The sequence below is a fragment of the Sycon ciliatum genome, chromosome 1, assembly GCF_964019385.1.
Source record: "Sycon ciliatum chromosome 1, ocSycCili1.1, whole genome shotgun sequence".
In the NCBI taxonomy this organism is placed as follows: Eukaryota; Metazoa; Porifera; class Calcarea; order Leucosolenida; family Sycettidae; genus Sycon; species Sycon ciliatum.
This window is the reverse complement of record NC_088643.1, coordinates 59125692-59138270: the sequence shown is the minus strand read 5'-3', so window position 1 is coordinate 59138270 and position 12579 is coordinate 59125692. Positions and strand designations below refer to the sequence as shown.

Below are 12579 nucleotides of genomic sequence, written 5' to 3'. Positions count from 1 at the left end.
AGAGAGAGAGAGAGAGAGAGAGAGAGAGAGAGAGAGAGAGAGAGAGAGAGAGAGAGAGAGAGAGGGAGGGAGGGAGGGAGGGAGGGAGGAGGGAGGGAGGGAGGGAGGGAGGGAGGGAGGGAGGGAGGGAGGGAGGGAGGGAGGGAGGGAGGGAGGGAGGAGAGAGAGAGAGAGGTGGGTGGGGGGGGGGGAAGAGATCAAAGGCAGTTCAGATGGCTGTGAACATGAAGTAATACTTGGGGGGGGGGGGGGGGAGAAGCTTCAAGATGGAAATAGTTCTGAACTGTTAGAGGGAGTCCGTGGCCCAAAGCCACTGGCTTCGGCGAAGATGGTAGTGAATATTCGTTTTGAAGTATACTGTATTGCAGGCCCTTAGGAGATGGTGGTTTGGTGAAGAGGGAGGGAAGATGGCAGCGTGTTCCAGGTGTTGATGATGTTGTGTGGAAATGCGCGTCTTAGGTACTGAAGTAGTTAGGAGCACCTGGAGGGAGAACATTTTCCAGTTGGTAGGGGTGTGAAGCAGACTGTTGGCATTGTCTCCGGGTTACAGGTGCGCTTGATGGACACGGAGAGGGGACCATGGATCTCAGCATAGGAGGACCTGGTTGGCCCAGTAGCTTGTAGACGAAAGTCAGTGCCGCCACTTTCCATCGAGCCTCGAGGCTCTGTAGCAAGATGTTGGGTCCCAGGATGTGGGGACCCGCCTCTGCACTCCGTTAATGTGTTCAACGGGTTGGTGGGAGCAGCTCCAATCCAGACAAGGGGAGAGTATTCGAGCAGGGGCCGGACGAAATGGTTATGGGTGATACATGCATACATACATTACTGTATAAGGAGGAAAACTTCCTTCTGCCAGCGGAGAGGGCTCGACACAATAATGTGGAGCACTATTACACACAAAAAGGCACAACGGAGGTTTACAACGGTTGTCGCAACTCTGAGTTTCTTGCTCAATGCAATCATCAGTCGCCCATTGTGCCTTTTGTGTACATTACTGTATACATAGTCATACATACATGTACATGTACATACATGTACATACATGTACATACTAAGTTGTGACTGATCAAACCATCTGTTGTTCTGACTAGTGTGTCACGGCTCTACCTTCCCGGTATCGAGCTCTCTTGGATTTCTGCTGGAATTCACAACAGTGTACATACATACATACATACATACATACATTCACTGTACATACATTCATTGTATTGTACAAATGAGAGTCCTCCGGCTCGGTAGAGTGCTCAATATTCGTTCCGAACGGTTCGAACAGAGCTAACTTACAAACGGCACGGAGCATAAAGCATCGTTCGTTGTAACTAATACTAGTCTCATGCCCATACTGCCATAGGCAATCATCAGACAACTGATACTGGATGAACAGCCAAGATCCGATTATATGCAGTAGTGTTGCAGAGGCAGCGATGTGTGTAAGCAAGCGTGAGGAATTTCATACATGGACTCAGTTACACCGTTGTACTTGCCAAGCAGGAACTTTGCAGCATGGCGACACTTGGACACAATCTCCGTGCGTTTGTTGAGCGAGATTCTGCGGTCTGATGCTAGGATGTGGTACTTCTCGGCTATGCAGAGGTTGCAGCGCCTTGCGACGTTGGAGTAGGCATTAGCACGCGCCTTGACAGCCCAGGAAATCTCGTATGGTCTATCCTGGCGCTTTTAAAAGGCTCCACACATTAGCCAGCTGAGTGCTGCTATCATAGCGCTCATGTCTTAGCGTGGTCATGTGGTTGGAGTGTCTGCTCTTGAACTCTGGCGCCGACATCCCAGAGTGTATGTTCTCAGGGTGCTGCCCGACTTGATGCTTGCCACATGCTTGCCACATACACCATATTGGTGGTCCTGCATGCACCATTCAGTGTACATTGTATACCACCTTGGACCTTAGACCAGTGGGCATAGCGCTGCAACACGGCAATTGCATGGTAAACCAACACGTTTCGGTTGTAGTACTTTCTTGTTGTGTGCTTTTATCCTGGTTTCCATACTCGGCATGCAGCTATAGCTCACCTTCACGGTATTGCGGTTGAAGACTTTCTCAATCTGGATCCATTGGGGAAATGCAACGATATCAGCGCGAGAAACTGTCTGGCGATGTTTATTCTGACGTTCGCACTGTATGGAGGGTTGTTGAACCATAATTTAGTTTTCACCCCTTCCTTCTACGCGGCTGCGTGTCGCCACCGCTGTAGGTTAGAGGTGTGGTGTGTCCGCCGGCGGCAAGCGTGAAGACTTCAGTGACCTGCTTCCTTTTTCTGTCTGCCATAGGCCCACTAGCGGCCTTCAGTACTGCCAGACCGTCGTCCCGATACAGGCCCACAGACTGTCTGCTGAGGTGCGCAGTGAGCTTCTCGAGAATGTATACCGACTTGCTCACAAGCCTCCGCACCGTCATATGCACCCATGGTGACGTCGAACATGTCTCCCCTTCCCTGCTTCGACCACACCTGGCCATCTGAGAATAGCAGCGACTTCCCGGCATGCATAACGGTGTCTATATCGTCCTGGCTCACTTGCGCGTCGTGCGTCTGGGCGAAGTTCAAGGCATCGAGGAGGAGCTCCTTCGTGATGGATGGATAGAAGTTTACTATATCAAACACCAAGAAGGAGTGTCGTTCCTTCTCCTCGATGCCCTTGAACCAGTCTGTCACATCCGCAGTACTTCTCCATTGCCTTGCCCCTGTTGTACTGCGGAGTTTATCTGGCACAGTCATGTCGCGGAGTATGATCCGGCTCACAGTGCCTAGCTGGCTCTTAGCAGGGTTGATGAGACGACATGGCAGGGCCTGCTGAAAGTTTTCCTTGCGGTCTTTGATCGTTATGAAAAATGTCGCAAGAACCGGTTAGCATTTTGCTGCATTCCTTGCAGTTATGCCTTGTGCAAGTTATGGCTCCTGCTATGATCATTGACCATCTCACTGCACTACCTGCACTAGTGGAGTACTGCAGCCATATGCACAGGGACGCAAAGTCAGCCATAGGCATAGTGCCAAGTTAGTGGCTCACTGGTGTGTCGTGGTGAAGGAATGCAAAGACCTGTATTTGTTTCCCGGGAATGGCTGATGCCCGCGTGTGATCATGCATGGTGCACCCGGTGGGGTGCACACGACAGAGCATGCTAGCACCAAGGTCAAGGATGAAGCATTGTCATTGTACATGCGCATGTATAACATGTAGACCCACAAATAATAATAATTATTACAATGCGCTGCTTTGCATGAAGTCACGTTTAGTGAAGTGCGATGTAATGACGTACGATGTACATGTATTTACATGTACCTTGGCAAGTGGTTCATGCCGATGATCTCTTACTCTTACTTCTAAAAAATTAATGAATCATAGTTTTACAAAGACTGCGATGATGTACTGTGGACAGTGGATCTACAATGTACATGATGTGTAACATGACATGTAACAATGTCAATGGTGGTAGTCTACAACTCAATCTCCGGCAACCAAACACGAAAGTACTTGTAGTACGAAAGTGTACTATGAAAGTGGTCCTTTACCAGCGATACATCTACGTCAGGACACATAATAAGAAATTATTTCCCAACTCAACTGGGTAGTCTGGGCTATTGTCCGTATTGAGTATTGTACTGGATAATACTTGAAATGCATTGAATTATTTGTCGCATGAATCTTGGATGCGGCCTTCTGACACAGAACGATATTAATTTTACATAGCCTGCGCTTGAATTCATCTTTGCGCACAACGAGGCGAACATCGGGAGGCAACTCATTCCACAGAATCGCACCTCGGAAGCGAATGGACGACCCAGTCTCGCAGGCCCGGGAAGGAAAGGGACGCGCAGAAGTCTCGTCATCTGTCCATACCACGGGTAGCTCTGCGTTCGTGGTCGACCAGATCGGGGGCAATACTGAATAGGTGTGTAGAATGGCGAAAATAGTGGACTGCCAGTGCGGTGTGAGCGTGAAGACAACGCGTTAGTAACTCACGGCACGGAAGACGAAGACATGGACTTTCTGACGTCAGAGCTACTGAATGGTGGATAACCGAAGTCTCTTCCGCATACATGTAGCAGGGGCTGGGTGGCGACGGGGTTTATCATGGTTATGCAAGACTGCGCGGATGACAGGATTATTAATTTTGTTGACTGTTGTTGGTTGGCAGCATGTAACAAGGTGGAGGACCACCGTGTTCGAAAACAGTCAGTGACCTTTCTACAACCATCTACGACTACGGTTGGTAGAGCCCCGGTCTTGCGACCACCTGAACCGTGTCGTGTGGGTGTTGGCCCAGCCAGGGAGTTTCTTGTTGTTGCACCGACGGTCCGTCACTCCGTCAGTCGTGTGCTAGACTAGTACATACATGTACAGTCAGTATAAGTTAGTTTGGAGTTGACAGGAGGGCATGCACATCGAAATCACGCCTTGTCAACGACCCGTTCTTGCTCAGTTTTAACGACCACACTCAGCAAAGAACAAAACAACAACGAAACACAACGACACACCAACGCTGATGTGGCATCGCAAATCCCGTACCGTGCACGCAGGCACTGGGTTGCAACAGAAAAAAGACGCGCTGCAAGCGTGCCAAGCAGCGAGTGAGTACAGAACGCGTACTAATGCCAGTCATGGCAACGGAAGATAAAATTATGGAGATCGACCCGATCGAGAGCAGAGTACGAAAAAAGCACACATTCAAAGTTCAAACTGTGCAACAGAAGCAGAAGAGGAAAACGAAAATGAACACTTGTCGTGAAGTGAAGTGCTTCTGTCCAAGGGTGCTTACACCCGACGGGGTGACAGCGCCCCTAGTCAGACAATACAAGGCAAACGAAATAGAAATTAGCTGAGTCACAGCGCGGGACTCCGAAACGAAAACCGGTGAGTATGTAAATATTAATTGTTTCGTACCTGCTGTACAACGTAACAATTCGTAACGTAATTTCAAACTAGCACTCGTAGAATTGTAGTGCGAATGTGCCACTCGATTATAGTAACAACAACAAAGAGATACTCTTCTAAACATTTCTCTCCCTTCTCACTGTGCCGAAATTCACAGTGACCAAAAAATTCGAAATTGATTATTGTTCTGAAATAGGCAAACAAGGAGCTACTCACAGAACAGCTTACAAAGACGCACGATTGGGCGGGTGTAGGTCTTGTCGCCCACCTTGACCTTCACAACTCGCACGTGTCCGTCTGGACCAGGGTGCACTTCGGTGACGCGACCCATTGGCCAAGTGCCCCGTGGGTTGTCTTGGGATGTCACTAGAACGATGTCGTCGACCTTGAGGTCTGTCTCGGCCGTCCTCCACTTGAGTCGCCGGTTCAGCTCTGGCACGACTTCCTGCATCCATCTCCGCCAAAAGTGCAACACGAGTTCTTGCACTACACGCCAGCGTTGCCGAGGGTTGAACTCGCTCTCGTCCACTCCTGCAGGTGCGAACCGAGTACCGATTTGGCCATACATGAAATGATTGGGCGTTAGCGGAGTCGGGTCACGGCCATCTGCCGACACGTAGGACAGTGGCCGTGAGTTCATGAGCGCCTCCGCGCCGACGATAGCAGACAATAGCTCCTCGTCTGTGACCTCCGCGTTCTTCAGAATCGCCGAGATAGCACGCTTTGCCGATTTTACTAACGCCTCATGCACTCCGCCGAAATGTGGTGCTGCTGGAGGGTTGAAACGCCAGCTAGTCTGCTGATCCGCTGTCTGCCGCTGAATCGCCTCTGCATCAAGCTGCTTGACTAGCTGAGCAAGCTCATTGGTGGCGCCGACGAAATTCGTGCCATTGTCGGAGATGACGTCGATCGGTACTCCCCGTCGATTGGTGAAGCGGACGTACGCCTGCAGGAACGAGTCCGTTGTCAACGCGTATGACAGCTCGAGATGCACTGCTCTCGTCTGCAAGCAGGTGAACAAGCACAGGTACCGCTTGTGTTGTGTCTTGCCGCGACCCTGCTTCGTCATAAACGGTCCAGCGTAGTCTACAGAGACTCGGCCGAATGCGCGTAGCGGCAGGCTGACTCGGACCTTAGGTAGTGGCGCCATCACCTGCATTGCCGGCTTCGTACGGTTCCGGGCGCACCTCGCACACTTGGCTTCCCAAGCTCGCACCTCTTCGCGGCCAGCGACGATCCAGTAGCGCGACGAGAGTTCGGCTAGCGTATGGCTGACACCGAACGCGTGATATCCTCGTTCGTGACATGCCTTGACAATCAGCTGTGTCACATGATCTCCTCGTGGTAGGACGATGGGATTGCGTTGTTCTGCAGTCAAGAAGTCTGCATGCTGTAGTCGACCTCCGACGCGTAGCAGGCCGGCGTCGTCAATCATCGGCTTGAGCGAGACTAGCTTGCTGGTTGCAGGGATCGGCTTGCCTGCCTTAACTGCAGCATACTCTGGTAGCGACTGTTGCTGCGCTCGCTTGATGTAGAACTCCTCAGAGTCTCGGATCGCTTGTGGCGATAATTCATCAAACTCTCGTTGTGCGGGTGGTACTGAGCAATTCGTAGCGAATCGCACACACCAAGCATGAACACGGCACATTCGTACCCAGTCGGAGTAGCGGCTTGGCTCTAGACGATTCAGCTCGCTGTGGCATTGGTCGACGGTCACCGCAGTCAGCTCGATGGACTCGTCCGTCGGTTGATTGTCTTTCTTCAACTCCAGAGTTGACGGACGGGGCTTCAATTCTGGCTGAACAGGCCATTCACTTTCAGCGGCACCCAAGAAGCCGGGACCGTTCCACCATAAACTGCTTCCCGCCAACTCTTGCACTGACATTCCTCGAGAGACCAGGTCGGCTGGATTGAGCGCGGTGGGCACGTACCGCCACTGGGTAGGATTGGTTTGCCGTTGAATCTCGCCCACTCGACTAGCCACAAACTGCTTGAAGGTGCGGCTGTAGTTGGTGATCCAGTGCAGAACGTTGCTGCTGTCCGACCATAGCGTCGTTGCTCGGGGGTCGAGGTTCAGTGACTCGGCGGATGATGTGGCGAGCGTTGCTCCGGTTGTCGCCGCCATTAGCTCAAGCCGCGGAACGCTGACAGCAGTCACTGGTGCCACACGGACCTTGCTTGCGACGAACCGTGCTGTCGGTTCTCCAGTGTCATAGTGACTGACCAGATACGCGACTGCTCCGTATGCGACCTCGGACGCATCTGAGAACACGTGAAGCTGGCTGCTGATTGCTGTGCGTCCCGTGGCCGTCAGGCAGCGTGGTACACGTACTGTTGATAGCTCCGTCACCTGCTCAAGCCAGCCGAGAACCTTCTTGACGATTGCTGGGGGCAGTTGCTCATCCCATGCTGCTCCACAAAGCCACATCTCTTGCAGCAGGACCTTTGCTTGCACGAGGTACGGTGCGAGGAGTCCAAGTGGATCAAACAAACTTGCTGTTGCACTGAGAAATGCGCGCTTCGTAGGATTTGAGCCGATCTCCGACAGCTGCAGCTGGAACGTGAACTGGTCCTCCTTGGCAAGCCAGAGGACTCCCAGTGTCTTGACATTCGGCAGCTCTCCCTTCGTGAGGTTGATCTCCTCAGCGCGATCCTCCTTCGGGATGGTCTGCAACACCGCCGTGGAGTTGCTCAGCCATTTTCGCGGGTGCATACTGGCTTTGTGCCACAACGCCGACAGCTGCCTTACGAGCTCAACGCCTTCCTCATCGCTTCGAACAGAGTCCATGGAGTCATCCATGTACGTTGACTCAAGGACCGTTTCCGCTGCACGAGGATAGGTGTCGGCGTGCTGATGAGCATTGTGTCTAGCCGCGTACTGCGCTAGGAAAGGCGACGCGTTCACACCGAAGACCACTCGATTGAACTCGTATGTGGCCGGTTCCTGCTCGTTATCCCGCCACAGAAAGCGATGGAAGGGCCTGTCCTCCGGAGCCAGGGATATCTGGAGATACATCTCCTGGATGTCGCAGATGATGGCGACCTTGTTCTGCCGGAAGCGCAGGAGTACCTTCGGTAGCGATTGCTGCAGCTTGGGACCAGCACTGATAACATCGTTCAGCGCTACACCATTGCTGATGCCAGCTGCGTCGAAAACCACACGTGTCTTCGTGGTGGCCTTATCTTCACGGATGATGGCGAAGTGTGGAAGGTACCATTCGTTTACAGAACCTCCACACTCGTTGTCAGGCACTCGTCGAATGTACCCGTTGGCTAGGTACTTGCGGATGACATCGCTGTACGCTGTTGCTGCTGCTGGGTCACGTCGCAGCCGCTTCTCCAAGCTGTGCAGACGGCCGAGTGCCTTCGCTCGGCTTTCAGGCATGACTGGACGTTCGGATTTCCAGGGTATGCCAACGCAGTAGCGGCCGTCCGTCACCTTCAACGACGCTGCAACTTTCTGCTCTGCCACCTTATCGTCGCGTGACATGAATTTCGTAGTGCTGCTGTTCACTTCTTCGATTTCCCACAGGCGCTTCAAGCTGCTCTGTAGGTCACCGTCGCTGAACATTGTGAAGCAGCAGCTCGCCGCTGGGTGTGCTGGTTGTACTTGGCCGATGCAGGTCCAACCTAATGCCGTCCGACGCGCCACGGGCTCATGGCTGTTACCCGAGCGCTCTTCATACGCCATGTGAAGCTCCGGATAGTCGGCACCGATAAGCACGTCAATGTGGCGTTTCGACGGTAGCGGCGGAAACTCAACGTTGGCTAGATGTGCGTACTGCTTTCCCAGGTGGTGCCAGTCTACAACTTCCATGTTGCCTGTTGGCTGCTCGATTGTGCACGCATGGAGAGTCGTCGACGTGGCTCCGTCAACACTTCGCAGAGTGCACGATACTGGTACAGTGTGAATGGTCTCTTGCTGTCCATTCAGCTTGCTGATGGTCAGCGACATGCTGGATCCAATCAGGCCGAGTTCTGCCGTAACATTGCTCGCTATGTACGAGCGCGTGCTGGCGTCGTCCAGCAGCGCGTTAACAGTTAGCGACCGCTTGCCGTTGGATAGCTGAACGGGAACTGTCCGAATCGACGTCACCGTCCGTACTCTATTCTCCTCTCCCTTCGTGCTGTTTCCGAGGGAGACAGCACTGAAGTTCTCCGGCTGCATGGCTCCAGTCTCTCCGGAGGCGTGGGTTGACGACGCTGGAAGCGGTTGACGGGGCTCACTGTGCAGCAGGCGATGGTGATGCTGCGTGCACCCGTCGATACCACACTCCCGGTCCCGTGGGCAATCCTTGCCGCTGTGCCCAGTCGCAAGGCATCTATAGCATGACTTGCTTCGCTTCGCTGCTGCCCAGCGCTGGCTTACAGTTTGTTTCTCAAACTCTGGGCAGCGCCAGATCGGGTGCTCGCCACCATTGCAGCATTGGCATGTGGACCTTGCGGTCGGCACGTTGCCAGCGGTGTTTGTAGCTGTCACGAACGTGGTCGTGCGCGGTTGCACAGCGTCGTGAGCAGTTGCCGTCCGAGTCGGCTGATTTCGACTTGTCCCGCTGGTTGACAATTGGCTTCTGACGTGATGCTGCTGGCTGATGCCTTCGATAGTTTCCGTGGCGGCAGCAAGAACTTCTGCCTCGGCATTCAGCCACTCCAGCAGCACCTCGACCGATTCGTCCTTTTGGTGGTGTACTATCCAGCGGCGATACTGGGCCAACAAGTTCACCGGCAGCTTCTGCTGGATCCGCTGGTAGAGAATGCCGGTACCTAGCTCGGTGTGCATACCGGCATCCTTTAACGTCACCACTGCCATGTCGAGCACATCGGTAAAGCGCTCCAGGTCCTGGGCTCTACCGGATCGAATAGGTGGAGATCGTTCCAGCTCTTCCATCCTAACCGCAAGGCGCCGGCGACTCCCACCGAAGCGTCGCTCCAGCCGCCGCAGAGCAGCATCGTATGCTGCTGCCGAGTAGCCAAGACTCTCGATGGCATCCAGCGCCTCACCCGCCACGTACTGTCGGAGCTGCAGCAGTTTGAATTCAGCGGAGAGCGGCTGCTGGTCCACACAAACGCTGAAAGCGGATTTCCAGCGCTCGTATTTTCGCTTCTCTCCGGTGAACACGGCAATTTCGATCCGCTTCAACTTGCTGGCGATGTTGATCTGTGCAGCTGCCGCTGGAGCAGTCCGTGGCGCAGGTCGAGCTGCGGTGCCTCCGACATATGTCGGAACTGGGGCGAATACTGCGGTCTGGGGTGCTTGCATGCCAGCGCTGGGTCTCACACCGTACTGTGACGCTCCGGCAGAGATGGTGTGCGACGGTCCAGTAGACACAGGTGAGTTGTACACGACTGCACTATTGCTCGCACTCCACTGCGGTTGCTGTTGTTGGTACATGTATGCCTGCTGCGGCCTAGCACTATTGTTGCCATACGTTGCATACATCATACTACGTGTTTGATCAGCAGGATCGTGGATCAGGAAGGCAGAGCCTTGTTCCTGATTTATAGCGGGAGCGTTGCTGCCCGTGGTCATAGTTGCAAATGACGCTGGCAGCACTGAACTACGTGGCTGGTACTCTGCAGCTGCTGCAGATAAAGCGGTGCATGCATTGCTGTTGATCATATCCGTTTGCGGTGGCGCGTGTGCTGACGCGGTTGCCATGGCAACGGTCGGGAAGGGTTCGGCAGGTTCCCCCACACGCTGACCACTGAACATTACAACACGACTGTCCGGCTCTACTTCCACCCGTTCTCCATAGTCTGCAGCCCTGGGCAACGTCACCCGCGCATCGTGCTGGCGACCAAGAAACGGTGCATCTTGGAGCGCCGCACGCAGATCTAGAATTTCTCTGCTTTCCTCTCGTACTGACGCTAGTAACGGCGTTGCCCCTCTCAGTGGCGATTGCTTTGGACTGGGAGTCTGCCTGGTCGACGCTGCCAGGCTCGCTCTGCTGCTCCTGATGAGCACACTCCTGGCCAATTCCATGGCATCGGAATACTGGCCTTCCAGCTGCTTGTACTGCTTCTGGAGACCAGCATGTCTCCTAGAGTCAGTGTCCACCACCGCTTCCATGTATTCCATGATGACCTTCTTGGTCTCGTTATACACTGTCGTCAAGTGGCTTCTCCATGTCTTTACGTCATCTTGGTTCGGCACCTCATTCGTTGACTCCACTGTCAAATTTCTCCTCGTATTTGTGAAATCCGTTTTCAGCTCTCGCTTTTTCCGTGCGAGGTCTTCTAGTTTTACCTCCATGATGGCTCCGTGAAAACCATCCTCTGCTACCAATAGTTTGGAGTTGACAGGAGGGCATGCACATCGAAATCACGCCTTGTCAACGACCCGTTCTTGCTCAGTTTTAACGACCACACTCAGCAAAGAACAAAACAACAACGAAACACAACGACACACCAACGCTGATGTGGCATCGCAAATCCCGTACCGTGCACGCAGGCACTGGGTTGCAACAGAAAAAAGACGCGCTGCAAGCGTGCCAAGCAGCGAGTGAGTACAGAACGCGTACTAATGCCAGTCATGGCAACGGAAGATAAAATTATGGAGATCGACCCGATCGAGAGCAGAGTACGAAAAAAGCACACATTCAAAGTTCAAACTGTGCAACAGAAGCAGAAGAGGAAAACGAAAATGAACACTTGTCGTGAAGTGAAGTGCTTCTGTCCAAGGGTGCTTACACCCGACGGGGTGACAGCGCCCCTAGTCAGACAATACAAGGCAAACGAAATAGAAATTAGCTGAGTCACAGCGCGGGACTCCGAAACGAAAACCGGTGAGTATGTAAATATTAATTGTTTCGTACCTGCTGTACAACGTAACAATTCGTAACGTAATTTCAAACTAGCACTCGTAGAATTGTAGTGCGAATGTGCCACTCGATTATAGTAACAACAACAAAGAGATACTCTTCTAAACATAAGTAGTGTAGTGTAGTTCCTCCAGCTACCTGTCCCTCCAGGAAATCGCGATTCCACGGATGCAACAAATTTCGCGATTTTGGCCGAAACCCGCAAATTTCTGAAAAGTCCCCGATTTCCCGCGTTTTTTGTTGTTTTCTGCACTTCTTTTTACATTTTTCTGCACTTTTCACGCAGTATACAGTGCTATCTATGATTCTGTACGTGGGTTATTTGCACAGTACGCAAATAGCGATTCTAATGATGCAACAAATTACGTGATTTGGCCCAAATCCGCAATTTCCTGCCAATAATTCCGCGAGTTCCTGGCAAGTTCCGCATCTTTCCGCACTTTTCGCCGCATTTTTTTGTTGTTTTCTGCCGCAATTTCTTGCGCAAGTTTTCGATGACTTTTTCCGCAGGGACAGAGCTACATACATCATTACAATCATGTACATGTACCTGTACCTGATGTACATAGGCATAGTACTAGTAGTACTAGTAGTAGTAGTCTCAGTGTAGACTCACCATATCCAGATATCAGCGGAGCTCATGTGCAGCGAATGTACCAGATATCAGCGGAGCTCATGTGCAGCGAATGTACCATGATGTACAGTCAGTCATGTAGATGGTAGATCTACGTGTCTACATGTACATGACTACAATCATTGTCGATCCACATCATCATAATTATCAACAGACTCAGTATACACAGACGGTCGAAACAAAAACATCTCGGTGCTTTGATTCGCCACATCAGACGAAAAGAATACAGCCGAA

General features: G+C 52.4%; 1 protein-coding gene across 1 annotated transcript; it reads right to left on the bottom strand.

Annotated features, from left to right (window-relative positions):
* Positions 1-5098: 5098 nt before the first annotated feature.
* On the bottom strand, positions 5099-11143 carry LOC135805893 (uncharacterized). The gene has a single exon (XM_065320015.1). The coding sequence runs from the start codon at positions 11141-11143 to the stop codon at positions 5099-5101; it is 6045 nt and encodes a 2014-aa protein (XP_065176087.1).
* Positions 11144-12579: the final 1436 nt, after the last annotated feature.